The sequence below is a fragment of the Eleginops maclovinus genome, chromosome 18, assembly GCF_036324505.1.
Source record: "Eleginops maclovinus isolate JMC-PN-2008 ecotype Puerto Natales chromosome 18, JC_Emac_rtc_rv5, whole genome shotgun sequence".
Taxonomy (NCBI): domain Eukaryota; kingdom Metazoa; phylum Chordata; class Actinopteri; order Perciformes; family Eleginopidae; genus Eleginops; species Eleginops maclovinus.
In genome coordinates this window covers 12,893,427-12,921,238 of record NC_086366.1, presented here as the reverse complement: position 1 = coordinate 12,921,238, position 27,812 = coordinate 12,893,427, and the positions used below count along the sequence as shown (strand labels likewise).

The window sequence follows — 27,812 nt, the reverse complement described above, 5'->3', positions numbered from 1 at the left end:
GTGGCTTAAAAAATCTGAAAATGACAGAGAGAGAGAAAGAGAGAGAGAAGCACATGGATGAGGAGTCCTTCCTCAGTATATCTCTGTGATCTGGGGGAAAAATAAGTCACAACGGTGACACAGAAAGAAAAGAGATGAAGAAAAAAAAGGGATACGGAGAGGAGCAGCAGCGGCGACTCAATACAAGGAGCTTTTAGAGGAAGCTCAAGTGAACAGAATTGGCCTGAACGCACAGTTACATACAGTTGGCTTTAGGCCTGCTACATTTATCCATTTTGGACTTGTTGATATGAATGCACTTTGTCACTTTTGTTTTGAAACAGAATTTCCATGGATGAAAAAGCTAATTGAAAAATATGAACATTTTTATAATATGATGATATGAATTAAGGGGTTCAAGTACTGATTTGCTAACAATAATAATGAACGGAATTATTATTTATATTATTATTATTATTATTATTTGATCTTGTAAAAATGTGTTCGCACATGTATGCATGACAGTATAAGGTAGGCTATATACATTTGCGATTATTACATGAAAGTTTGGGGACCCCATGAGACAAATCCTCTAATGTTCAGCGTTGCTTTTAGTTTCTAATCAGCAATTATGTATTTTAAATGATCATCATTAGTGAGAGTATATCGCCTAACATTCATTCTCAGTGGACTTTTTAAGCCATTAGGATGTTAAAGAGCAGCTAAACGTTTAATTATAATGCCTCTCGCGATACGTTGCCATTGGGCTCCCTAATTAACGTTTTCCACTCGCTTTTTCTCGCTGAAATGATTGCCTATATTTGCAAAAATAAATAAACAATAGTTGACTTGCGGTGAAGAAAAGTGAACGCTGCGGAGAGAGACCAATTAAGTGAGGAGAATAGGAAATATATAGGCATACAAGAAATAGGATATGACAGGATTTTGAAAACGTCCGGATGAATTTGATGCAAAATTAAGAGTGTTTATTGATCATCTATATAAAGCCCCACCTTTCCACGCGAGTGCTCTAACAATTCCCCTTATTAAATATTAATCATGTTTCATCTTGAACCTAAGGCATTAATTACTTATATTTCTGCTGCATTTGAAAGCACGATGGATTCTGGCAGATAAGCAGCATGTATTTGCCTTGAAAACCCCTTTGACTTGTTTCTATCAGCCATATATCGTTATGCTATTTGCCCTTTTCTCATTCATGTTGTGAGTGAAACAGTGGTGTTTTTACTTTCAGTGCCATTATGCATTTTAGATTTCAAAAATAAATTAATGATACAAATTTCCTCAAAATTGTTGATCAGTTCCAGCCTTACGAACAGCTACTGTTACAGCTGCGTTAAACTTTATGCTAAATACTATGACAATCATTAATGGGCCAAAAACTCGTACATGTATTTCACTGAATTATACAATATGGTGATATGCACGATGGGTATCAGAACAAAACGGAACAGAACTTTGCTCAGATGTTGATATAGCACATATAAAAGATTATAGACCTTTATTTTCTTTTTTTAATCAACAATTTTTGAAGCAGCTACTCGTTCAAGGAAAAAAAGAAATACTTGAGACAAATTGCATGATCCATAATTGGTCATTGATTCAAAAAAGCCTCAAAGGAAACAACAAAGCATTCTCACTAATTTCTTAAATATAATCAACAAAGCTTTATTGCTTACATCCGCATCTTGCTCATTCGTCGTTTGACGTATTTTTTATCGTTAGTAACAATTATTAATTAAAAAAATTAGACTGGCTGCTTATGGCTACACAATCCAAAACTCAAAGCATTTACTGTTAATCGTTTGGGCAATCATTCCTATTCGCCAGATCGTAAATGAGCGACGTTGATCGATCCTTTTTCTAATTTTCCTGCCTAGCACCGACCGATGCTTGGTTTAGATGCAGTTTCAGGCAGGCAGTTTGGACGCCCAAGATAAATGAGACATTGTATTTCAGGTTAGATATTCACTTTTAATAACTTTGTTGTGGTGCAATTTGTTTTAGAATGGTTTAAATAGCAGCTAAGGCTTCATCAACTATAAAGTTAAATAGTGACATTGCTTTAAAAAAAAATATGCTTAATTAATATTTGTTATTCTCCTAATAAGCTGGTGGGGCCCGGACCTTAGCAACCCCTTGCACGGCTGTTGCCATCATATGTTGTTTTGTCCCTTTTCCTCATTCTGTGTGTTGATATAAACAGTGGGTTTTTTCAATTTTAGGACATTAAGCTTTGCTGAAAATTGGTTGGATGCTCTGCCTGCCCTTGCAGCTCTCTGTGTACATGCTGGCGTTAAACTTTATTGTCTGAGATGATGAACTCATGCTAATTCCTATTAATGGGCCCCAAACTCGTACATGTATTTCCTTATGTTATCATTTGTGATATGCACGTGGGTAATCAGAACAAAACGGAACATGTGTAGCTCAGGATGTTGATATATGCCACATAAATAAGCCCTCTTTATAGCCCTATTACTTCTTTTTTTTTAATGCAAATTTAATTGAAGCAGTCTACTCGGTTCAACATAACAATTAAGAAATAATTGAAGACAATATTTTGCTGATCCATTAATTGGACTCATACTTGATTCAAGAGAGAGTATCAACAGTGAAATAAGCAAACCATTTTAAGTTAATTTTCCTTCAAATAGCCTGAATCAGACAGGAAGGCTTTGCAGGATTGCTTACATCAAAACGCATCTATGCCTCAAATTAAAGTCAAGTTATTGACTAATGTTGGTTTATCTTAATAATAATATTAATTTAAAATTACATTAGACTTAAGGCTGCTTAAGGCTTCAACAACGAAAACAGCTGCAATATGATTTAGGGCTGATTATATCGTTTTGGGCAAATCATTAACACCTAATTCAAAGCCATGATAACGATAACAGATGAGCGCAGTACCTCGATCGATCGCTCTGCTTCTGATTGTTCCTGCCTGGACTCGATCGATGCTTTCCGGTTTCACGAATAGAGTCTCTTGAGCAGTGCATGGCTGAGTTGTGGAGCTTCACAACGATTTAAAGGTGAGGAGCGGGATTTTTATTTCAGGTTAGCTTATTCTTTATTTTAATACACCTTTGTCCTGTGTGTAGCATTTACTGACTTCAGTGTGAGACGTGGTTAATGCAAGCAGCTCAAAGGCTTCAGTCAAAACAAGAACACGCTGTTATTATAGGTAGCACAGTTAGCCTCTTAGCTAACCTCCACAGAAAACAGATGCTTAATCTATGTTTTTTATATTCTCTGCATATAGGTAAGCTGTGTTGTTCGAGCCGTACCAGGGACTTTTAGTACAAAACTTCCCTGCACGTTGCTGTTAAGCCTATCTATGTTGTTGTTGTTGTTGTATACAGCTACACACTCAATCCCTTACTAAATCTGTGTGGTTGAATTAATAAAACAAGTGTTTTTGCAATATATGTAGAGGAAGGCAATATAAGCTGTGTTACAGTGTTATCTGGGTTCACGTTTGTTTTGTATCAAAGTGTTGCTAAAAGAAAAGTGATCCTCCTCGGTAAGTAACAGTACTGTCTGTGTTGTGCCAGCTGACAGTCAGCCAGCATGGGTCGGCGCTCGTCTGATAGTGAGGAAGACAGTCGGAGCAGGAGGAAGAAAAAACAGCGTCGCCGGTCATCCTCCTCTTCCTCTTCGTCTTCATCCTCCAACAGCAAGGTGGTCAGCAGCCGGAGCCGAAGGTCCACTCGTCGGAGTCGTTCTCGTTCAAGAGATAAGGACAAAGACAGGAGGTGAGAGTGCATAAACAAGCTTTGACTTATTTAGAGAGAGAGGTTGAGGAGTCTGTCCTGTAAAAGTGTCGTTGAGTAAGACAAACTGACGCCTGCTTAGTTTCTCATGACTTAAATGGCTAACGTTCTCTGTGGCTGCAGAGAGGGATTGAACATACTGTTTGAGCATTGTATGTCTTCTTATGTTGTCTTAATGTATTTCCTGTTCCTATTTTTTCACAACTCATCAGAGGGGAAACCGTTGCTGCTGTGTTAAGCAAAACAGTCAGTTTGACAGATGTTAAAGTTCAGGAATCTGATGTCATTTTATAAAAGCAACTACGCAGTTGGGTTCTCTATGTGCTATCCGTTTTAAACACACTTTCAGTATAGGTCTGATAGCTTTATGTCAATAATTGTCTGATAAGCACAAGTGTTACTAATAACACTACCGATGGCTCAGTTCTTGTTAGGTACCTCGCTATACTCACTGTGACGCAGTATGTCCAATACTAGGGCCCTGAAACTGAAGCAGCTAAGTGGAATTCAGCCATTAGAGAGAAAATGAGAAAACAGTGGGTGTTTTTTTTTATGCCTTCAAAAACACATTTGTGTATCACTAGGATAAACCCGTGTGGGTAAAAGCAGGGATGCCATGATAGCTCATACTCATTAGTTTGAAATAGTTAGAAATTAACAACATGCAGCAATTTCAGTTTAAACACGGAAAGACCACAGAAAAAAACTGACTTCCAGAAAAGTTTTTATAATTGGCAGGATAACTTTTTTTATTCAGATACAGTGGGGCAAAAAAGTATTTAGTCAGCCACCAATTGTGCAAGTTCTCCCATTTAAAAAGATGAGAGATGCCTGTAATTTTCATCATAGGTACACTTCAACTATGAGAGACAGAATGGGGGAAACAATCCAGGAAATCACATTGTAGGATTTTTAATGAATTAATTGGTAAATTCCTCGGTAAAATAAGTATTTGGTCACCTACAAACGAGCAAGATTTCTGGCTCTCACAGACCTGTAACTTCTTCTTTAAGAGGCTCCTCTGTCCTCCACTCGTCACCTGTATTAATGGCACCTTTTTGAACTCGTTATCAGTATAAAAGACACCTGTCCACAACCTCAAACAGTCATACTCCAAACTCCACTATGGCCAAGACCAAAGAGCTGTCAAAGGAGACCAGAGACAAAATTGTAGACCTGCACCAGGCTGGGAAAACTGAATCTGCAATAGGTAAGCAGCTTGGTGTGAAGAAATCAACTGTGGGAGCAATTATTAGAAAATGGAAGACATACAAGACCACTGCTAATCTCCCTCGATCTGGGGCTCCACGCAAGATCTCACCCCGTGGGGTCAAAATGATCACAAGAACGGTGAGCAAAAATCCCAGAACCACACGGGGGGACCTAGTGAATGACCTGCAGAGAGCTGGGACCAAAGTAACAGAGGCTACCATCAGTAACACACTACGCCGCCAGGGACTTAAATCCTGCAGTTCCAGACGTGTCCCCTGCTTAAGCCAGTACATGTCCAGGCCCGTCTGAAGTTTGCTAGAGGGCATTTGGATGATCCAGAAGAGGATTGGGAGAATGTCATATGGTCAGATGAAACCAAAATAGAACTTTTTGGTAAAAACTCAACTCGTCGTGTTTGGAGGAGAAAGAATGCAGAGTTGCATCCAAAGAACACCATACCTACTGTGAAGCATGGGGGTGGAAACATCATGCTTTGGGGCTGTTTTTCTGCAAAGGGACCAGGACGACTGATCCGTGTAAAGGAAAGATTGAATGGGGCCATGTATCGTGAGATTTTGAGTGATAACCTCCTTCCATCAGCAAGGGCACTGAAGATGAAGCGTGGCTGGGTCTTTCAGCATGACAATGATCCCAAACACACCGCCAGGGCAACGAAGGAGTGGCTTCGTAAGAAGCATTTCAAGGTCCTGGAGTGGCCTAGCCAGTCTCCAGATCTCAACCCCATAGAAAATCTTTGGAGGGAGTTGAAAGTCTGTGTTGCCCAGCGACAGCCCCAAAACATCACTGCTTTAGAGGAGATCTGCATGGAGGAATGGGCCAAAATACCAGCAACAGTGTGTGAAAACCTTGTGAAGACTTACAGAAAATGTTTGACCTCTGTCATTGCAAACAAACGGTATACAACAAAGTATTGAGATGAACTTTTGTTATTGACCAAATACTTATTTTCCACAATTTGAAAATAAATTCTTTAAAAATCCTACAATGTGATTTTCTGGATTTTTTTTTCTCATTCTGTCTCTCATAGTTGAGGTATACCTATGATAAAGATTACAGGCCTCTCTCATCTTTTTAAATGGGAGAACTTGCACAATTGGTGGCTGACTAAATACGTTACATTCAAAAAAGAATCTGTTGTAGTTCTTGGTTGTAATAGAACCAAGTAGATGCTGTCTGTAATGGTTGGTTTTGGAAAGGTCATTAGGATGTGTCAGTAAGGATTTATGAAAAAGAATTGGATGTCAAGGACCCTAACTTTGAAGGTTACTAGCTCATACCTGTTTCAAAGGCTCTCCTCTTCATATTTCTAAAATACTACACCTTGCTTTTCAGCAGATTCATAGGAATAAGGAGGTTCAGTAAACACAGACATCTAAACTAGTGGTTAGTAGCTGGGCCTGACCTCCTCCATCCATCCACAGCTGCCACTGGCTGTGTGTGGCTGCTCAGACAAGGCCAGTTGATGGTAATTATTTATGAGGCTTGGTCAAGGTCCATTACCGCTGATTGGAAGTCATTGCCTGTCTGTACAGGATGGGGTTGAGTGGGCAGTGTAAACCCTGGGACCACAGCCCCTCATCTATTAGCAATATGTTTTGATCAATTTACGAAGACCTTGTGTGTGCATCTGTGTGAAACTAGTTCCTTAAATAGGCTCATATGAAAGAGGACACACATTCTGTGGCGTTTTCAACCCTCATACATACAGGTGGTTTAAAGAGACCTCGCATGTGGTAAACCAGAAGAGTGCTTATGCTCTTGGCTGTTGACATCATGACAACATAATAAATGTGTATGCGCAAAGAGAGTAACTGTGTCCACGGCTAAGTGTGTGTGAGATACAAAGTGCGATTGAGACAGGGATAAAGTGAGTGTGAGTGAAAAAGAGAAATTGAAACCAACTTGCTAGGTGTTTTATTTGTGTGAAATATTTCTGTGTTGTTAACCAGTGTTTCGCACTCCCATGTGTTTGAGCCATTATGTTTTTATTACGTTACATACTTGCAGGCTTCTGTGTAAATGTGTGAGCTAACGGCACCTTCCGAAAACCCTCCGCTCACCACTGTGTTTCTTCTGTGTAATGTGTGAAGTGGTTGTACGAGGGCTGAGGAGTTATTTCATAGGGCCGCGCTCATGGGATACAGCCTTTGGAATACTAATGGATCTTTCCCGCGCTGCTCTAAGTGGTACAAATCTTGTTTGATAGTTCAGCCTCTGTGTTATTTGAATTGCTTTTCTTTTTCTCCTTTTCAGCTCTATCTTGCAGAGCTCCCATAGGACCACGTGTGTGCTAAAAAGATTTTGGTATTTTTGGCTTTGGTGAAGGAAAAGAAGAGATTTTAAATAATGAATATTGCTCAAACTGTTTGCGCAGTAGAAGAGAGGGTTTTCTGCATTTACATTCTCCCCATAAATGCCTCCTGCTACATGATATCAATAGGAACGTGGTGTTTGGAAAATAGGCACTACACACACTGTAGAAGCCACATTAAAGAGCAGCAGAGCTCCAAAGGGCCCCTGTGGAGGAACTGTAGGGCAACCTGCACGGCTCGGCTGTTCACAGCAGATGAGTGTGTTTGTTCATTAATGAAAAGTTGCCGTCAGCGCTGCTCATAGTAGGTGAGGTCTTTTTGGGGCACTTGGACCTATTTGCTCTTGAATGAACAGCAAAACAAATTGGTAAAACAACATTGACTTATACAGGAGGGAGAATAACTTCAGATGATGGTGAATAAAGACAGCATAAAACAAATGGTGTGTTTTTGTTCTGTGGGTTGGTTTTATTGAAACGGAAATATGATTCAAATGAAACCCTCTTTATTTGTGACACATACAGTGGGGCAAAAAAGTATTTAGTCAGCCACCAATTGTGCAAGTTCTCCCATTTAAAAAGATGAGAGAGGCCTGTAATTTTCATCATAGGTATACCTCAACTATGAGAGACAGAATGAGGAAAAAAAAATCCAGGAAATCACATTGTAGGATTTTTAAAGAATTTATTGGTAAATTCCTCGGTAAAATAAGTATTTGGTCACCTACAAACAAGCAAGATTTCTGGCTCTCACAGACCTGTAACTTCTTCTTTAAGAGGCTCCTCTGTCCTCCACTCGTTACCTGTATTAATGGCACCTTTTTGAACTCGTTATCAGTATAAAAGACATCTGTCCACAACCTCAAACAGTCATACTCCAAACTCCACTATGGCCAAGACCAAAGAGCTGTCAAAGGAGACCAGAGACAAAATTGTAGACCTGCACCAGGCTGGGAAAACTGAATCTGCAATAGGTAAGCAGCTTGGTGTGAAGAAATCAACTGTGGGAGCAATTATTAGAAAATGGAAGACATACAAGACCACTGCTAATCTCCCTCAATCTGGGGCTCCACGCAAGATCTCACCCCGTGGGGTCAAAATGATCACAAGAACGGTGAGCAAAAATCCCAGAACCACACGGGGGGACCTAGTGAATGACCTGCAGAGAGCTGGGACCAAAGTAACAGAGGCTACCATCAGTAACACACTACGCCGCCAGGGACTTAAATCCTGCAGTTCCAGACGTGTCCCCCTGCTTAAGCCAGTACATGTCCAGGCCCGTCTGAAGTTTGCTAGAGGGCATTTGGATGATCCAGAAGAGGATTGGGAGAATGTCATATGGTCAGATGAAACCAAAATAGAACTTTTTGGTCAAAACTCAACTCGTCGTGTTTGGAGGAGAAAGAATGCAGAGTTGCATCCAAAGAACACCATACCTACTGTGAAGCATGGGGGTGGAAACATCATGCTTTGGGGCTGTTTTTCTGCAAAGGGACCAGGACGACTGATCCGTGTAAAGGAAAGAATGAATGGGGCCATGTATCGTGAGATTTTGAGTGAAAACCTCCTTCCATCAGCAAGGGCACTGAAGATGAAGCGTGGCTGGGTCTTTCAGCATGACAATGATCCCAAACACACCGCCAGGGCAACGAAGGAGTGGCTTCGTAAGAAGCATTTCAAGGTCCTGGAGTGGCCTAGCCAGTCTCCAGATCTCAACCCCATAGAAAATCTTTGGAGGGAGTTGAAAGTCTGTGTTGCCCAGCGACAGCCCCAAAACATCACTGCTTTAGAGGAGATCTGCATGGAGGAATGGGCCAAAATACCAGCAACAGTGTGTGGAAACCTTGTGAAGACTTACAGAAAACGTTTGACCTCTGTCGTTGCCAACAAAGGGTATATAACAAAGTATTGAGATGAACTTTTGTTATTGACCAAATACTTATTTTCCACAATCATTTGAAAATAAATTCTTTAAAAATCCTACAATGTGATTTTCTGGATTTTTTTTTCTCATTCTGTCTCTCATAGTTGAGGTATACCTATGATGAAAATTACAGGCCTCTCTCATCTTTTTAAATGGGAGAACTTGCACAATTGGTGGCTGACTAAATACTTTTTTGCCCCACTGTATGCACACATGCACAGCACACAATGAAATATGACCTCTGCATTTAACCCATCCTAGTACTAGGAGCAGTGCAGAGAGGGCTAAGAGTAAATTATGCACGACATGAGGAGAATATGCTATAATGTTGTTTTAAAATTGTGATACAATTCCCAAATTGTGATTGGTGTTTGTTATAAAGATATTACCAATATTAAAAATGTTTTCGGTCTGTGTGCTCCAGGAGAAGAAGACGTTCCAGCAGCAGTTCGTCCCATAGTTCGTCCCGCAAGAGGAGGAGTCGCAGCGCAGAGAGAGACAAAGGGAGGAGCCACCGCTCACACAGGTCCCGCAGCCGAGACAGGAGGTAACACCGTCCCACGCGCGCACACACAATTATATTCTTATAGCATGTTTTAATAAGGTTATTGTAAATGCTTTAAAATGACAGGGATACAAAGGAAATGTCAATAGGAAACACAAGGGACTATATCAAAAAACACTATTGAAAGACAGTATATAGGGTTTTAAAAAGAGTAACACAAAGCCAAAATAGAACACAATATGTTTTATTCAAAGTTGAGACAAAGCATAATACTGAAGAGGAGTGGTAATTAACATCATGTAGGAGTGACAAAAAAAGCGTCTTGTAGCTCTCTTTAGGAGCTTGTATTACGAATCAGTATGCGGAATGCCATTGCAGACTTTTCTTATTAAAAACGCAGTCCAAAGTCTTTTGGAAGTTTACTTCAGTATAAACAAACACATCGTTTTGTATTTATGTCTCATGTCATCAGATGTAGCCACATGGAAAGTTGTGTTTTAGGTCTGGATTACTGTATTGCGTGTGCATGTACTCCATTTCTCCGTTTGCTCTGAGTATCTGTCTAACTGTGTGAGTTTTTGAAAAAGAGACTCGCAGAGACACCAGTTCAATCCTTCACAAATCTCTCTTTGGCAGCGGCTCTCCTTTCACTCATTAATGCATTTAAAACATCATTTCCCGACTCATACTTCTGTTGAATTATGATTATTATTAGAGGAGCGGTTTATACTAACTTATTCATGCAAGACTAATGTGTACACACCTGCACCACACTTCTCACACACACACACACACACACACACACACACACACACACACACACACACACACACACACACACACACACACACACACACACACACACACACACACACACACAGGCATGCACACACACACTTATAGTCAGTCGTGTATCCCTTTCAGAAACATAAAGGCAACGTCTCTGTGTGTGGTGCTCCATGTCATTAGCATAGTTAATCTGGTGCTAATGAACCAGTAAACTGCTGTTTTTAAATCCCTCACACACACAGACATACACACATTGTCACACATACATAAAAACATGCACAGACGTGCAATTGAAGAAAAGGTTGTCATAATATATGCGCGAGCAAGGCCCTTTGTTTACTTGTGTATGGCTGTGGGGGAGAGCAGAGATCATTTTAATCACAAAGGAAAAAGAGTTTTAATATCTTCATTACGGAGGTGCCGGCATGATATGGATGAAACAACAGAAACGTTTTGACTAGTGTGTTAAATGGCGCCATAAAAGGAGACCACACTTCAACTCTGCAACCCTAACGCTCACAGAACATTTTGTGGCTTCAGAACAAGCAACACATTTCCGTCCTGCACGGAGAACGGAAACCATTTCTGGAGAGAATTTGTGGAAACTGTTTTCCCACATTTTCTCTCTTCTCCCTGTGGTACAGAAGCAGTCACTCACGGAGGCACTGGTGATTAAAACATCAGGGGAAAATGGCATTACTGGTGTGGTGTGAGATGAAAGGTGGAAGGGATTTGGGAGATTTAGTAACTACAGTCGATGACATCGGTGTTTACAAACGCTGCACTGTGATTAGGAGGGCTGCGTTGTGTAATCGGCTTAGCGGTGAGCGAGGAGCAGGTGGGATGGGCTGGTGGGAGTGGGTGGTACGAGGTGGAGGCGGTATTGGAGGTGGGGATGTGCAAAATGATGGCATTGATGATGAACGTATGCAGTTATGTGACGGCAGCTGCAATTTGGTTTGCAGAAGTTGCCACATGTGTTTTCCTGTTTTAGATTCCTTCTACAATCCAATGCTTGTGTAGCTTAACGCAGTAAATGGCACTAGAGCTGGAATTAATAGACGATTACTTGACTCATTGACTAATAATACAAAAAATAATCAGTACAAGTTTTGATTATTGGTTAATCGTTTCAGTTATTTTCTTTTATAGGCAAAAACAAATTATGTCTTGCGCTTTTACCCTTCAATTGAGAGTATTTGCTGTGTATCTTAACTGAATCTCTCTGGGTTAGACTATTATTTCAAGGTACGTTTTTGGAAGAGGTCTCTTTGTTTTTTTTACATTTTATAGATGAAAGTCCTCATGTATTAATCAAGAAAATGATAAAGACAATAATTCAAAAATACAAATTATTGCTAGTTGATGCCTACCCATGTCAGTATTTTCAGTGTTTAATAAAGCACTGGGAGCAACTTTAGTATTATAATCATGCACTGTATAGCTCTGTTGTGGATAACTGCACATTCTGCATCCGCTGTGGTTGTGGAATAAAGGAGGGTTGTTGGGAACAGGTCACCTGACTGCCATTAGTCAGGTGTGTGTGTGTGTGTGTGTGTGTGTGTGTGTGTGGCTGGCTGGCTGAGAGGTCGGCTGATGGATCAGAGGAGGATTGCGTGGACAGAACCTCATGATTGATACGCAGATAGGATATGAGGTGCTGCCCGCCTCCCCCACCCCAGCCACGCCAACCCAGCACCACCTTCAGAATATGAAAAAGGGAGAGGCGAGAAGATGCTGAGTGCACCGACTGGAGAGACGAGAAGTTAGAAGAGAATGGGAAAGTGTGCAGAGAATAGGGTGAGTTAGTGCAGGAGAGGGAGAGAGCGGAGAAGATCCTGAAGGATGAAAATGAAGAGGAGAGACAAAAGCGAGCAACAGCAAAGAGAACATATAGGCCCGAGAGGGGAATATTATTCAGAAGAAATGAGAATAATAACGTCTGCATCAGAATATTGCAGGGGAGAAGATTAGGACCATAGTGGGGCCGTCGTGGGTTCCAGGGAGGGGATATTATTACCTCCTTTTCAATCTCTCATGTATAAATAAAAAATAAAGAGATACATGAAATAAGAATAATGCTCTATCATGTGTTTACCATCAATCGTGGCTTCCTTCTTCTCTCCCCTCGTTCTCTCTTTCTCCTTTTTTTTCCTGCCCTCAATCAGAGAAGGCCAGGTCCCCCAGAGGCAGTCAATCTTGCCCTGAAATGTAAAACAGACAAGAGGAGCAGATTACCTATTTGCCATTAATGTTTATTCTCTTTGATGTGAGCAGGCATATCAGGCTGTGTGTGAGCGCGCAGCAGCATGTGTGAGGTTGATTGAGCGTATGCATGTATGTGCAGATCTGCGTAAAGGCACACCCCCGGTCCACTGGGGCAGAGCAGAGTGGAGCATGGCAGCAGCAGCCACAGTGATCTGATGAGTACCCAGGCCAACAAAGACGACGACGCAGCCTCTCATCACTGTGGGATCACAGGCACGTCTTTAGGTGAGCTCGGCGGAGCGGTGTAGCGCTGCGCTTTTATGGGCGTCCACAGCAGGGGTTAACGGTGTGTGGCTCAGTCAGTCATACTGTCAGTTCGTCATTCACTTAGCAGCTCGCTCTAGAGGCCCGGTTAGAAGACATGGAAGAGTATCAGGTGCGACAAATCTGCCACTTGACCCATCAAAGAGAAGCTTAGCATTTTGCTTTTTGACAGATATCCCCACACGTATGCATGTGCACACATAGGTGTACACTCCAGGCGATCATACACACACATGCTTACATTTTTCTCATTAAAATTTCATAGGCGTGTTGAGTTAGCAGCGCGAAGTGCTAGCGTCAGGGTTTAGCCCCGCTTACACTGGAGCCGCTTCATCACTGGGCCGCTGTCATGACTCTGAAGAGACTGAGACCCCTAATTATCTGTCTCTCCCCTAGAGGAGATAGATAGCTAGCTAAACGCACCACCCACCATGCTAAAGTCAGGATTAACTCAGCCACCCTGGAGCCACAGAGGCCGTGATGAGTTCAGAACAGAGCAAGGGGAAAAGACTGTGGCTGGGACACGGGTCAGGCCAAGAAGAGACAGTCCGGGGAATTTATTATAATTCTTTAAGAGTTTGAGTATTGGGCTTTATTTGCTGTTAATTGATAGTACAGCCAAAGATACACATGAAAGAGGGAAAGAGCTCACAACTTGCCACAGGTCGTAATTGAACCTGGATACTGTGGTACGGACTCAGTAGTTGTGGCACTCACTCTGCCAGGTATACTCCGTGGTGCCCGCAGGGACAGCACCTAAAAAAGGTAAACAAATGGGGCTTTCTGTGGCTACTTTACAGCAAGCTAAAGTTGTGATGTAAATGTTTCTGTGGTTTAAAAATCAAAAGTTATCAGTCATTGTAGATTACCTTTCTGAAATTGTACATTTTATAACATTACTCAAGATGTCATGAATGCAATTGAATGCAATACAGAAATTCCCCCCAAAAATACAAATTACGAGCAAGCCCCCAGGTTTACCTGCTAGTTTTTTCTGAAAAAGTCCTTTATCTGATCTCTTGCATTAAGCCTGACAAGTAACATAGCATGTAATAATGATAATTATGAGCCACTTGTGTGATCCCCTTAGGCACATTCTGTTGTCCTCCTACCATGAGATCAGGGGTCAGGGATGACAGAAGACCAGTAGCCAGAGCTAGCTAGTATCATTGCCCTGGTCTTCTGGTTAGGATACAACCACTCGGCCACCCTGTCATCTTTAACTGAGTCTAGATCAGGGATGCCAGGGTGAAATTGGACAGGGGGCCAGATTTTTTTCAAGTGAGACCTCAGGGGGCCGGATTACACTTTCAGACTGAAAAGGCCAAACACTGACTCAACACATGGATAGGCAGGCTATTTGAAATGATTCATGAAGGCCTACACATCAAAATGAAATTGCATTGGCACCAAAATAGCCTCACAATGAGGCCTACAATTACATACATTACAATTACAGCCTAAACCAGGAGACATTTACCCTCTAAAAACGTAACATTTTCCTATCCATGCAAGTAGCCTACATTTATAAATTACAAATGCAACAAAATAGACACTAGGTGCCAAAAAACACACATTTCCTATAAATAACACAAGTGTAAACTGTTAATTACTTTTATTATATTTATTGAAGGCTTGCACATGAAAAAACGTCAATGCAGAATTAGGCCAATTAAAAGAAAACCAGGCCAAGTAGGCCTAAACAAGAAAGTAGGCGCCAGAATAAAGTAGTCCAACAATAGGTGACAACAATAATGTGATAGAATATCAGGTAGGAATGAGTAAAACAAACAGATGAGGCACATTTTGCCATTTATTAATATTCATCACGGAAAAGGCCTGAAGATATGTATAAAAATAAAACGAACCTTCGTGCGTATCTCGACATTTGGAGAATACGGCTTGCTGTCTCTGTAGCGATGATTTTAGTTTGTTTAGCTTTTGAGTCCAAAGTTGCCCTGTGTAACTCGCAGTATTTCTCGGCGTGGGTCTCATAGTGTCGTTTGATGTTATACTCCTTTGCTACAGCCACTTGTTGAGAACAAATAAGACACACGGGTTTGCCTCCTACTTCCCAAAAGAAATCATTTTCTTTCCATTTATCCTGAAAGATGCGACATTCAGTGTCGACCTTCCTCTTTTTTGACAACATCTTGATAGCGACTAGTCTACCGTCAGCACTACCGGGCAGCTGCAGACGAGGTGAGCAGCAGCAACAGACCAACTGACGGATTCCACCGAAAATGAAATAATTAAAATAATAATAATGATTTGATTAAAACCAACAGACGAACTGACGGATTCCAGCGAAAATGAAATTATAATTAAAAAAAAAATACATTGAAAAAAAAAAATCTCGGACCTGACGTATAGTCGGGCCGGGACCCTGGCATCCCTGGAGATCGAGCTAATCTAGCCGTTTTTGTTTCATGACATGAGCTCAGCTTTCTGCAGTGGATATCACTGAACTGGACTCTAGGTGTGTGTGTGTGTGTGTGTGTGTGTGTGTGTGTGTGTGTGTGTGTGTGTGTGTGTGTGTGTGTGTGTGTGTGTGTGTGTGTGTGTGTGTGTGTGTGTGTGTGTGTGTGTGTGTGTGTGTGTGTGTGTGTGTGTGTGTGTGTGTGTGTGTGTGTGTGTGTGTGTGTGTGTGTGTGTGTGTGTGTGTGTGTGTGTGTGTGTGTGTGTGTCCGTCTCCCTGCGTGCGCATGAATGTCTGTGTGCGCTGATTGAGCGATGTCCTGGTATTTATTTCACACAGCAATTTTCCCCTGTATGAGATGAAGTGTCGTACATCTGCTAGATAGCTTTTCCTGCCTAGCACCGACATGGAGCGCGCGCAAGGTCATCCAGGCGACTTGGGAACGGGGAGGGCTGAGGTGAGGAACTGAAGGGAGGAGTGGAATGGTCTGAGAGGGGGAGGAAAGTGAAGGTAGGGCAGTGGAGTGCAAGAAGACAGGTGGGGTGAGGAAAATCAGCCACTTTATTGTGGGTGAGCAGCGGGGCCTCCCAGCTTTTCATTGCACCTGGATCAGCAATTCCCCGGTCCGATTGGAAATTGTTCTGAGTATTTTCGTCCAGCATATATTTATTCACACAGTTTAGTCTGTGTGTGATGTAGCAGGTGGTTTCGGGTGTCGCTGGCTTCATAAGGGAAACAGCCCTGAGTGTGTTTGGAGGACATGACAAGTGAAATCTGGTTTCCTCTACAAACTGCTGAGATGCTGCTATTATGAGAGAACCATAAGGCCCAAATGGTGGTGCTGATGGATAGGAAATAAGATGAGAAAGAATGCGAACAAACCTTAAAATCTTTTGTTTTACTTTAAGTTGCAGTATCTTACTTAGTGTTCTCTTAGTTTTGTAAAGGTCTCAGGTTAGCCGAGAGTATACTATACTGGAATCTAAGAGCCGGCTTCTGGCTGTTTTTTCATCCGTCTGTCTGTTATCCCACAGACTCTCACAATCTTTTCTTCTCCCCCTTCCACAGGATGACATTCAGCCCTTTCTTCCTTCTTCCCCTATTACCAGACTTGCAAAGTGTTGATTTAAACTGAAAGATGACCTGGTCTAGCTCGGCTGCGTCTTCTCTACTCTATAAAAATCAACATGCTTCTAGTCGTAAGATCTGAACGTGTTTGTTGTTGTGTATCTCTCTCTCTCTCTCTCTCCTCCTCCCTGTCTCTGTCTCTCGGTCTTACTCCCTTTCTCTGTGTTGTCTTTTTTATTTATCTGCTGTAAAGGCCAGTCAAGCGCTGCTCGGCTTTGTTGTCAGAAACCTTTATTTACCAAAGGGAGGAATAAGTGACTGACACAGACAGCCTCTTTCATCCGTGCCTCGCCGCAAGCAGTGTTCCCCTCTTCTGCCAGAGGAAAACCCCCCCCCTCCCTCACCCCTCACTTCTGCCAAGCCGTCCTCCCTCCACCCCACCCCACCCCACTCCACTGCACCCCTCCATCCTGCAGGCTCACAACACACTAGTCCACTCCCCTGGGTAGCAACCTAGCTGTAGAGTCTGCACTGTATAACACACACACACACAAAACTCACCTCACAAAAGGCATCACACCAGTCCTTTCACACAGACGATCAAATGAGGGAGTTTGTCCAATGGTCCCAAACAAAGCCTAGTTTAACATCAAAGAGTTGTCCCTCTTCTCTTTTCATCCATCTGTTAAACAAACTGGGAGTAATGACACATAAAGCTTGTTAAAGCCTGGACTGGAAAGGTAGTTTTTATGCTTTGAGAAATTGTGTGAAGGTAGAATCTCTCGGGCATCCGCTGCCCAACATGGCTCAGAAATGAAATCTGAAAGGGATTTCTAAAAAGGGAGAGAACAATCACACTCAAGTTTATTATTTATTCTCATTAATACGGTCATACGATAGTAAATCTGTATCCCCCATAACTCTTTTATTTCAAATTTCATCTGGGTATGGTAAGATAGATAGATATTTTATTTATCCCAAATTTGGAATTGTTTTAAAAGTAACATGGGGCATTCATAATTACCATATACTTGCATTTTGCATAACACATACAAATAATTTTCCCTGTATCCGAGATATGAAAAGTCACCTTTGTAAATTCTCCTACCTGCCATCCAGATGAAGGGTTTAATTGGAAGGGGTTAGGTGCTGATGCTGTAGCTGCAATTCATGACGAGACATTGAATAGTTTCTGATGAAAGATAACCGCTTTTCTTTTTCAGTGATTTGTATTTTTCCATCTTTGAGGGTGGAGGCGGGAAGATAAAACCCTGTTTATTGGGAGAGGTTCCTTATACTGTGGCGTTGACCTAGGATTCACTATTTTTGTAAGATAGACAATAAGAAGAATATTTTGTGTACTTTTTAGTTCTACATATCATGTGTCATCAGACGGCATGTCACAGGTACACAAGAGACCCTTGTGTTTAAGTAGCGTTAAATGTACTGACTAATGAATACAAAAACAAGGTACCAGGTAATGAGATTGTAGATGTGAAATAATCATAATCTGATCATTTAATTCAACTGATTAAAAAAATAGCTGTAATATTTGAAGATGCATGATTCTGTATTCCCAAAATACATCTAGAATAAATTATTAGTACAATAAAATGTCTTCACAATTATATAGGTTTTTTAATTTAACAAAAAAGGCTAAATCTTTTTTGAAGTTTGCAGCTCTAATCATTGAGAGTGCTGGATAATCTTCCTTTTTGAAACTTTTTTCAATGAAAGCTAATCTTTGTGATTAATTTAGGTATCATAGAGAGCAGACTAGTGACTTTATATGTGTATTCGAAAGACAACATTTGTCTGTTTGATGACTGAAACCCAATGACAGTATGACACTCTTACGGTTGTTTCTTTAGAGAAACACTTGCAATGTTTGTGCAAATGAAACGTCAATAATGCCAAAGACTAATACATGCAACCAGCCTTCATTGTGTTCACTTTGTGACAGTGAAAAGCCTCATCCGTCTGGCCAGACCGAGAGAGAAAGACAGAGACAGAAACGCTTTTAGTTCTGGCATAGGAAAATGAACACCAAATGTATCCCTCTCTCTTTCCTTCCTGCCTTCTCTCTGTCTCTCTCTCCTATTTAAGCTTCTTGAAGTTCTTCCAAATTGGGTTTTAAATGCCAATTAGGAGGTTGAATGTAGTAAAATAAAAGCAAATGCAGGCAGGATGGCCTCACCTTCTGGCTGGTTAGGCTTCAGAGAGAGCTGAGCCGGACCTTTGGCTCCCAGCGAGGCTTTGAGAGAAATATCCTGCCTAATGAACACATTAATTAGAACCATAACTATTTATAAGATGATAATTAGAAACGAAGGGAGGTAAACTGGGCTTTTCCTGCAATTAATGGAGGATTAATTACGGGAGCTAATGAAGTGGATTTTTGAAACGCGTGGAGGTGAAGTACAGAGATGTGCAGCTTGCTTTGTGATCACTGGCATAATTATTTTCTCCAGCGTCAAAGCGTTTGAGGCCCTGGTCCTCGCCGGCTCAGGCCGGCTAATAAGCATCATTGCATCGTTATATATGCACTTAAAAAGACTTGCCACTGAAATGACTGTCTAATTATTTCTAATTGGCAGGCCCTGTGTGTTGTCATTGAGCTATTTGGAGCCGCAGCGGAGCCCTGGGTCTAATAACGCTCTGGGCGGAGAAGGAGGGGAAGAGAGAGAGATAGAGAGACAATGATACATAGAGTGAGAGAGAGAGTAAAGAGGAGGGGGGCTTTACCCGATGCCTGCTGCTCATAGCAGAACCTGCACATTGCCCCTTGAGCCACCGGCCCAGCAGGACGGCAGGTCCTAGAATGAGGCCCGGTGCACTCAGAGGTCACCTTGCCAAGTAGCCGATTAGAAAAGTTTTTATTTTATCTGTGCTTATTTCCCCCCCTTTTAATTAACAGCTTCTGCTCTTAATTTATGCAAAGATAAACGCTGCCGTCTGTCCACAGTTCTTTAATTCACTCTTAAACATGCTATACACCCTCACACACACATACACAGGGAGGGAGGTATGTTTATGTGCTGTGTGTGATTAAGTGGCCAGGTTTTGAGCCGGTCCGTAGAGACTCATGCGTAGAGACCATGCATGGACAAACCTCAGTCAGGCCGTTTACCTTGTACTCTGAGCTCGGGCCCAAACCATATGGACATCATCGTTTCTGGGACTATATAGTTGGTCTTTACAATATTCTGGCTCAGTCACATTCAGACTGATACTAAGGGTTGACACACATTCCTCAATGGGTTTATAATATGCAATATATTGATATTTTCTGCTTTATTTTAAAGCATTGATCTCTATTGAGGCTGTCTGTGTCTCGTTGGGCTTGCATGTTTGAGATTATGTGTGTTAAAAGAGTGTTTGAATAATGGCCTATAGAATTATGTGCATGAGCACCTCACTTAACTCATCCTAAGCGGAGCTCTATGAGTTATCCTGCTAAAAATATCCTTAATTCGTCCTCTCCCTCCAGGACAACTTGAGAGCAAATTGCCAGCTAATGGAACGACTGCCTGCACTTGTCAGTTCACTTTAGACAAGCCACACACACACACACACACACACACACAGACTTACACACACACGCATGTGGTTTCACTCACACATACAGTCATTTATTTGTGGAAACAGAATAGAAAAATGAGAAAGAATGGCAAAGAAATGAAACAAGGATCATGTGCGCCTTGACTGAAACCTTGACAATCTTTTTGAAAGTAATGAAACACTTTCTCAGCATGCGCATGAGTTTTTCTATTTGAAATCTGTCTTCCTTTTTATTTCTGTCTATCCATTCGAGTTTTGGCACAGTCGAGGACATGAGGAGGAAGTGGAGATAGATGGATCGCCCAAAGGATACGTGGCCAACTGTCGAATGATTGGCTGAACAAAGAGCAGAACACTTCTGTGACTGGTTGAACAGAGGACTCGACGTGGCGATTTTTGGCCTGAAATCAAAGCACGTAAAAATGTAATTATTTTAAATGCAGTCAACAGTTTTGCTTTAGTGGAATATTGCCAGATTGTTCTGGAAACTCTGTGGGATATTGACACTCGGGAAAAGTAAGATATGCCCCCTCCCCCACCATCTCTCATGTGCTTCAGCAGATGTTTAATGAATGACATTAATGCTATTATTGCATGCGGCATCATTTGGATCCTGCCTCAATCACGTCAAAACAATTGATAAATAATGCTAAACAGTAATCATTTTTGGATTAAAGGAGATAGATGATTAATACAAAGATATAAAATAGATAAAAAATCAATATAACATTTTAGTTTATTTATTGACCTTAACCTGCATCAGTATATTTGAGTAGATAGGGTAAACGGTAAGGAAAAATCAGCACTATTTATAGGCTACTTCTAACTGGACTGGACACATAGACCAGGAGAAGCGGCAGATGTATCGGAGGGGAGAGGCTTTTTATTCCCTCAGTGGGTGGAGTGTTTTTTATTTATATTCATTCCTTGATCTCCTTTTCGGCGTTTGTCTCTCTCTTTCTCCTTCTCCTTGTTCAGTCTTGACAGCAGTTCCTAAAAAAAAAAAAAGATTGTTAGAAACTTCTTTATGAGACAAGCCTCTGTTCTGTCAAAAGACAACTTTATGTTATTCCACTGAAGAGGGGAAACTAATAGTTTTTTACAGGGCGCTATTCCAGTTGTGTCTTGGGTGTTTAATTAAGTGTAGTTTCCCTTTAGTAGCGGAATGTGTGTCTGCTTTTTGTCGGCCCGTTCCTCGGTGCCTTTTACAGTCCACCCACATGGTTTGTCTCAGCGTTTATGATTTTTGTTATACCAGAGTTGTGAGGTTCCTAAATCACTTAAGCACACGGGGCCGAGCGCTCCACATTTAAACAATAAAAGGCTGTTATGCTAAGAGCCCTCAGATCTCCCACCACTTCATAAATACATGCGTATAAAAGGCAGAAAAATACATCTTCCCTGACCAGAGAGAGAGGGAGAGCGAGCGTCTGAGAGCACACCTGCTAATTGGAGCCAGCTTGATGTGAAGCACGGCTGTCTGCTCTGTCCTCTCCTTAAGTCCCAATCGTTTTTTCTTTTCTTTTCATTCTGCGGCTTATTTCTTTACCGTCGTTTTGCTTGACTCCCCAACTTTTTTTTAACCCGTATCTCTTTGTTATTCTTACTTCTGGGATTAGACCTCTGCTGTCCTTCACCTCGTGTCTCCCCTTGTCTAGTCTGCACTCCTTCTCTCCCCCCACACAGTCCTTCACCTCGTTCTCCCTCCCTGCTTTCCACCCTCTTACAGATGGAGGCAATGACAACCAAAACAACTCTCTCCTAAGTCGGGGTAACTAATTGTTCTGTACCGTGATGGATGGCATGGAGGGAAAAAGTGGGTTTCAATTGCGTGAGTGGCTGCGAGCGAGTTGGCAAGTTAGCACCTAGTCTAAGTGTGACCTTCTCTTGACCTTCTGTCTGGGCTGAGTGGCTGAGCCGGGGCCCCCCTCGGCTCCAGCTGCTAATGGGTGTCATGTCGAGCTTGGGCTGCACGGAGGTCAAAGGTCGCGAGTGCACACCAGACGGCCAAGTTTAGGATTGCGATGGGGAGGCTGAGTGACACTGGGCATATGCGCCAATGAAGACGGCGGGTAATCAACACATGGGCGCGCAGCGACATGGAAACCACATCTTGCTGCAGAAAGTTGGCTTTTCCCTCATCGTTGTCTGGCTGTTTTAGGGTTATATAGATCTGAAGGGTCTGGGAAGGCCTTTGAACTCTGCTAAATGACTTGACCTTGTGGCTTGTGGCTGTAGCGGTGTGCGTGTGGGTCTGGCTGGGTATAGGGGGGCCGTGAGTGGGTGGCCTGCGTGGCGTCTCATTTCTGCTTCACAGCATAGCAGGGCGTTGCTAACGTTTGTGTTGACGACTGCTAAATTAAAAGCAAACTGAAGATTATGACAAATCTAAACATTGCTTTTATGAAACTGAGGGGGACTGAGAAAAACACATTTTGGTGAATCTTTCATGCTCCGTCTTTGCTGTGTTAATTGTGCCCACAATCAGCTACTTTACAGTGATTCCCTGTGTTTTATTTTCTGTGTGTATATTTATGTTTCTGTGTGGGTGAGCATGGTGGATGACTGTGTGTGTGTGTGTGTGTCTGTGTGTGTTTAGCGTGCATGTGCTGTGAACCAAGGGAACAGATAATGTGGCTGCTTGGAAGGAGGAAGCAGCTTGGGAAATGATTTCAACAGCTCTTATAATTAGAGGAATATCATAAATTAAACTTGTGTCTGCCGTTGCGTTTGAAGAGCTCTCAAAAGTAATACATTCTGGATGGTTAACATATTTGCATTCCATTCAGCAGGCAGCGTTGGGAAGGAACAGCTGTTTTCCACGTCTTTTGGCAGCAGGAAATGCACATTGCTCACTCAAGGTGCTTTTAGACACATTGAAATGGCAGAAAAAAGAAAAGTGACTTTTAACTTGAACATGAAGCTGCTGCTGTGTGCTCTGTCACTGGAAATAACTCGGCGGGGAACAGCGCATTAATGAAGTTCTTCAAATATAGATCTTCTCACTTTCAATGGGCCCGTTTATTTTTCAATCTGTCTGTTGCTTGGGAAAGTAGACTGGCAAGCTTGTGTGTGTGTGTGTGTGTGTGTGTGTGTGTGTGTGTGTGTGTGTGTGTGTGTGTGTGTGTGTGTGTGTGTGTGTGTGTGTGTGTGTGTGTGTGTGTGTGTGTGTGTGTGTGTGTGTGTGTGTGTGTGTGTGTGTGTGTGTGTGTGTGTGTGTGTGTGTGTGTGTGTGTGTGTGTGTGTGTGTGTGTGTGTGTGTGTGTGTGTGTGTGTGTGTGTGTGTGTGTGTGTGTGTGTGTGTGGCTAGATAGTGCTCAATTCTGAATTCTATATAGAATTTTTCTAGGCCTGATCGCACCCTTTACATTTGAACAACTTGTATATGGTGCCATCTCTGTGTAGTCTGTCCAACATTACACAGTTACTATTTTTCAAATGCATGTTATGACTCTCATAATTGTGATTTTTAAGCTATTTTTTTTATCGACAAATGACAAACAAAACTCTTTCGGCTCGTACTTAAAGCTACTTGGATACTGCAATATTCTGTCCATACTTTAAGCCAAGAGGCACGAAAGTTGTATTTGTTAAAACTGTTTTGTTCCATTATCTAAAATGACTAAGTTATTATATTTTACTACTATGTACTACTGATATAGCTAAAAATAATATATGCACAGATAACTCTGGGGTAACTTTACAGAAAACGAATGCAAAAAGACAAATACAAAATGTTAAAAAGAAGGTAGAGACACTTGTAAATGAACACAGTCAAATCAATGTTAAGATGAAACCTATTCAATTAAATGATTCCATTAATAAATTTGAAAATGAATTTCAATATTATGACCTTTTTTTCGTATTTGTTATTGTCAATACAATATGTAGCCTGGAAACTGAGATGGGGATGTTGAAACACACCACTACACCTGTTTGTCTACTTCTCCTGATATCTCTTCTCTAACTCAGTGTGTTGTCGGTAGAAAGACTGGTCAGGCAGAGGTCACTGGCTTCAGCGTCCAATGAAATGCGATAGGGTTAAAGTCACACTGCCATTAATCACTGCTGCGCCACACTGGACTAATGGACAGAGGTGCCGCACGGGGCATCACTCCGAACTTCACTTGCTGTGGGATGTTTTCTGCCACCCGACAAATATAATATGGACATGAACTTTGTTTTGTCCTCCCAACAGAGGATGGTGGTTGGTGAAACGAAAAAACAATATAAATACCGGGAAGATAAGGTTAAAGGAACAGTGAGGATAATTGGTCTATTTGTGTGTATTCATGTGTTCCCCGTGCCTACACCGCGTAGTATGAATAATGATTTAAATGGGGTCAGATTCCATTGGAGACGTCCACCTGTATCTGACACTAGTGGTATTGCGTAGCCATTAATGTCCAATTTTCAATGAAAACAGAAATAGAATACAGACCGATAAGGGTAACACACCATCCAGCTTCACACCCGACCACATAATTACCCCAATGGGCTGTGGTGAGGGATCATATCCTGGCGCACACCGGGGGGTCAGCGGCGATAAGCTTCAGCCCGGCTCCCAACATGCAGCATAATTACTCTATTGATAATTCACCAGGAAAACGGTCCCGGCCAATTGCAGAGCTCCGATTTAATGGATTGGGCTGTGAAACGAGGGAATGGAGGAAGGAGGCGGCGTGGGAGCAGTGCATATGCGAGGGGGGTTTGTACGTGGGGGCAACCAGCAAGGGCCTTTTATTAGAAATGAAAATATGTTTAGGCCATAGGGGGACCCATTTTCCCTGGAGATAATAAGGCCAATAAAATGTAAAGCAGAGGAAGGGCTTGGCATGGGGTCCAACTGTGGCTGTTTATCTGTGTGTGTCCTGCATTAGCCCATTTATCCCCCGTCCAAATTAGCTAATCATTCTCCAAGGGGAAGGACTTGGTCAGGAAATTGACATTTAGCTGCATAGGCTCACTCTATTAACTACAGTAAATTTAATTTGCTGCACACCCCAGAAGTGTGCTGTTTTTCTTTGCCATCAGAGGTAGAGGGAGAGGGAAACAGAGAGGGAAACGGAGAGAGAGAAAGAGAGGGATTGTGTTTATTGCATCTGCTGCTTCTGGCCACAATTTGCTTGGCTGTAAATATAAGACTTTGGTTGGGAACAGGGAAACTCTGTTGTATTTCCCCTCATGTACTGTTGATTACAAACATACGCAGGCATTGTCAACACATAGATCCACTCATTCCAAAGTCTTTTTGGGCCATTGATGGATTATCTCGCCTGGAGACTCCAAACCCCAAAAACGCCAATGTTTTTCTTGTTCTTTTTTCCATTAGCTGTGATTCTCTGACAAGCCTAACCGTAGCTCCAATAAACACTGTATTAAATATGCTAAATCAAATGTCCTCTGACTGATGGCTGCTTTCACCCCTGAATCAGATATTTCATTATTTTTGATCATCTCTCCGGGATGTCTGCTTTACTACCTGGCTGTTCAGCAGAATGCAAAGAGACAGGCTTTACTGCAGGAGAAGTTGTTTACGGCGGGAAAAAAGAGTAGCGCTGCAGCTGCTCAAATAATGTGGTTGTATTTTAACTAGAGCTAAAATATTAAGTCAATCCACTAGCCTGCTGTAGCTATTCTGATCACTGATTAATAGTTTATGCAAGAAAGAATTCCTCATTTATTTATCTTAAAGCTTTTTAAATGTTGATGACTTTCTTTGTCATATCTCATTTGTCATATTTAAAATAGAATATGCAGATTGATAGAAGACTTGTCTCAGTTGCAGCCTTTCTTTGATAATATATTTACATTAGATGCACTTTTTGTCTTCTGTGAAAGTTGAACATTTAGGGTTTGTACAAAATCAGACATTTAAGGAAGACAGAGTACACATGAATATTTTCTGCATTTGATGAATGATGATCTTGCATGTTTTAGTCCTGATTTTCAGCATCAACATACAACTAACATGTCATGTATACTATATTCATTACAGTAGCTTCTAAAGGAGATATTTTCATTGTCTAACTTTTGCTCCTGAACCAGCTTTCTGCAGATTGCACTTCTGTGGTTTTGAAAAGCACACCTTCAAAGATTCAGTTTGTTTTGGGTTATATTTCAAAGAGAGTATCTCTTTTTGGAGACCTTGAACTAGTGCAGCTACTCTCCAGTGATGCGGATCAGCCCGGCCTAATTGATTGCAACAGTTGTCAGAGTGTTGTCTGTTAGGATGGTGACAGGCGTCTGAAGAAAATGATTAGTTTTCTGTCGGGAGAGAGACAGCTCTGGATGTCCCAAACTGCAAACTAATAAAGGGGGGAAAGCAATAAAGCTCGTGGACAGCAGGTTTGACTGTTTTTATAGACAAATCAATAAAATGATAGATGATGGAAAATAACGGCATCTCAGCTGCCGATTTCTACTGGGGTTTCAAATCACGGTCATTCCAACACATCCACACACATGACACAGGATGCTGTAACATACAGACAGACACAGAAACACACACACACACACACAATATGTTGAAGGGATTTTGTCTTCAATAGAGGCATGTGCAGTGACACATAAATGAGCGGTTATGTTTTGGTAATTTGTGTCTGTGTATGGCACTATATTGAAGCATGAGTTACACTTTCAATTTTTTTTGTTGATGGGTAAATGGTGTGTGTGTGTCTGTGTGTGTGTGTGTGTGTGTGTGTGTCATAACTAACAAAGTAAATCTCCTGCTGTTAATCTTTTTGAGACCAGAGGGCCAATGTCAGGATCAATACTGAGGACAGGCCTTCCTCTGAGCCCGCCTCTAATTGGCTCCATTTCTACTGTGTGTGTGTGTGTGTGTGTCATAGTGTATGTGATTGTACAGAAGCTGTATTATTAGGTCCATACAATAAAGGATGCATTTTACAAGCCAGGAAAAATGTTTCATCTTAAGTTTGTTAACCGACAGTTCACCATCTCCACGAAGTTCATTTGTCGGCATTGAGTTGGCTTTCATTTACAGCAGATTCTGTCCATCCTGGTTTTCGATTCAGTTTTGGTCTATTGATCCTTTTTCTAAGAAACTGTTTGCAAGTCTTTATTACAAAGTAAATGATGTCTTTGCAAACGAACAAATAGCTGAATGATAAAAGAAAAAAACTCACTTATATTACAAGATTTGTGCAGCAAAAAAGGCTTATGTTTAAATAATTAAGGGACCTCAACGTCTTCTGTTTTACTGAACACTTATTTGAGCTTGAGCTAGACACACAAGCATACTGTGACTATTTTACGAGACACCGTAACAATCTTCTAACGTAGAATTCTTACGTGTGGTTCGACAAGCAATGAACTGAATCACCTTCACTCGTTAAAGTCTTAAGTGCGCCTAATACTTCTGTTTCACACAACTCTCACTGTTAACACACACATGCATTTCTGAGAGCGAAGTGAAACATTGTCAGCCACATTAGCAGGGAGTGATCAAAAGGCATCTTGGGATACACAGGCAATAGTTAACTGAAGAACGCAGAAGTGGGTATATAACTTAAGACTTACTACAGGATGGTGATATTTAACACTCCTATTGTATTTTGTACCTATTTGTGGAAAATACCAGCATCTCATCTCTTACATTGAAGAGGAGAAAGTAAAAATAAATATTTATTGAATGCTCTTTTAATGCTTAAACAGCTGTGTAACATGTCCTG

General features: G+C 41.5%; 1 protein-coding gene across 2 annotated transcripts in view; it reads left to right on the top strand.

Annotated features, from left to right (window-relative positions):
* The first annotated feature begins 2,907 nt into the window (after positions 1-2,907).
* rsrc1 (arginine/serine-rich coiled-coil 1) overlaps positions 2,908-27,812 on the top strand; it is a 111,204-nt gene continuing 86,299 nt past the window's right edge. The window contains exons 1-3 of one of the 2 annotated variants that reach the window (XM_063906290.1): positions 2,908-3,035; positions 3,558-3,758; positions 9,669-9,791. In XM_063906290.1, coding sequence (XP_063762360.1) covers positions 3,574-3,758; positions 9,669-9,791 — 308 coding nt within the window. In that variant the 5' untranslated portion in view covers positions 2,908-3,035; positions 3,558-3,573. Of the gene's footprint in view, positions 3,061-3,557; positions 3,759-9,668; positions 9,792-27,812 lie in introns of both variants that reach the window. The other variant, XM_063906291.1, reaches the window with a different exon arrangement.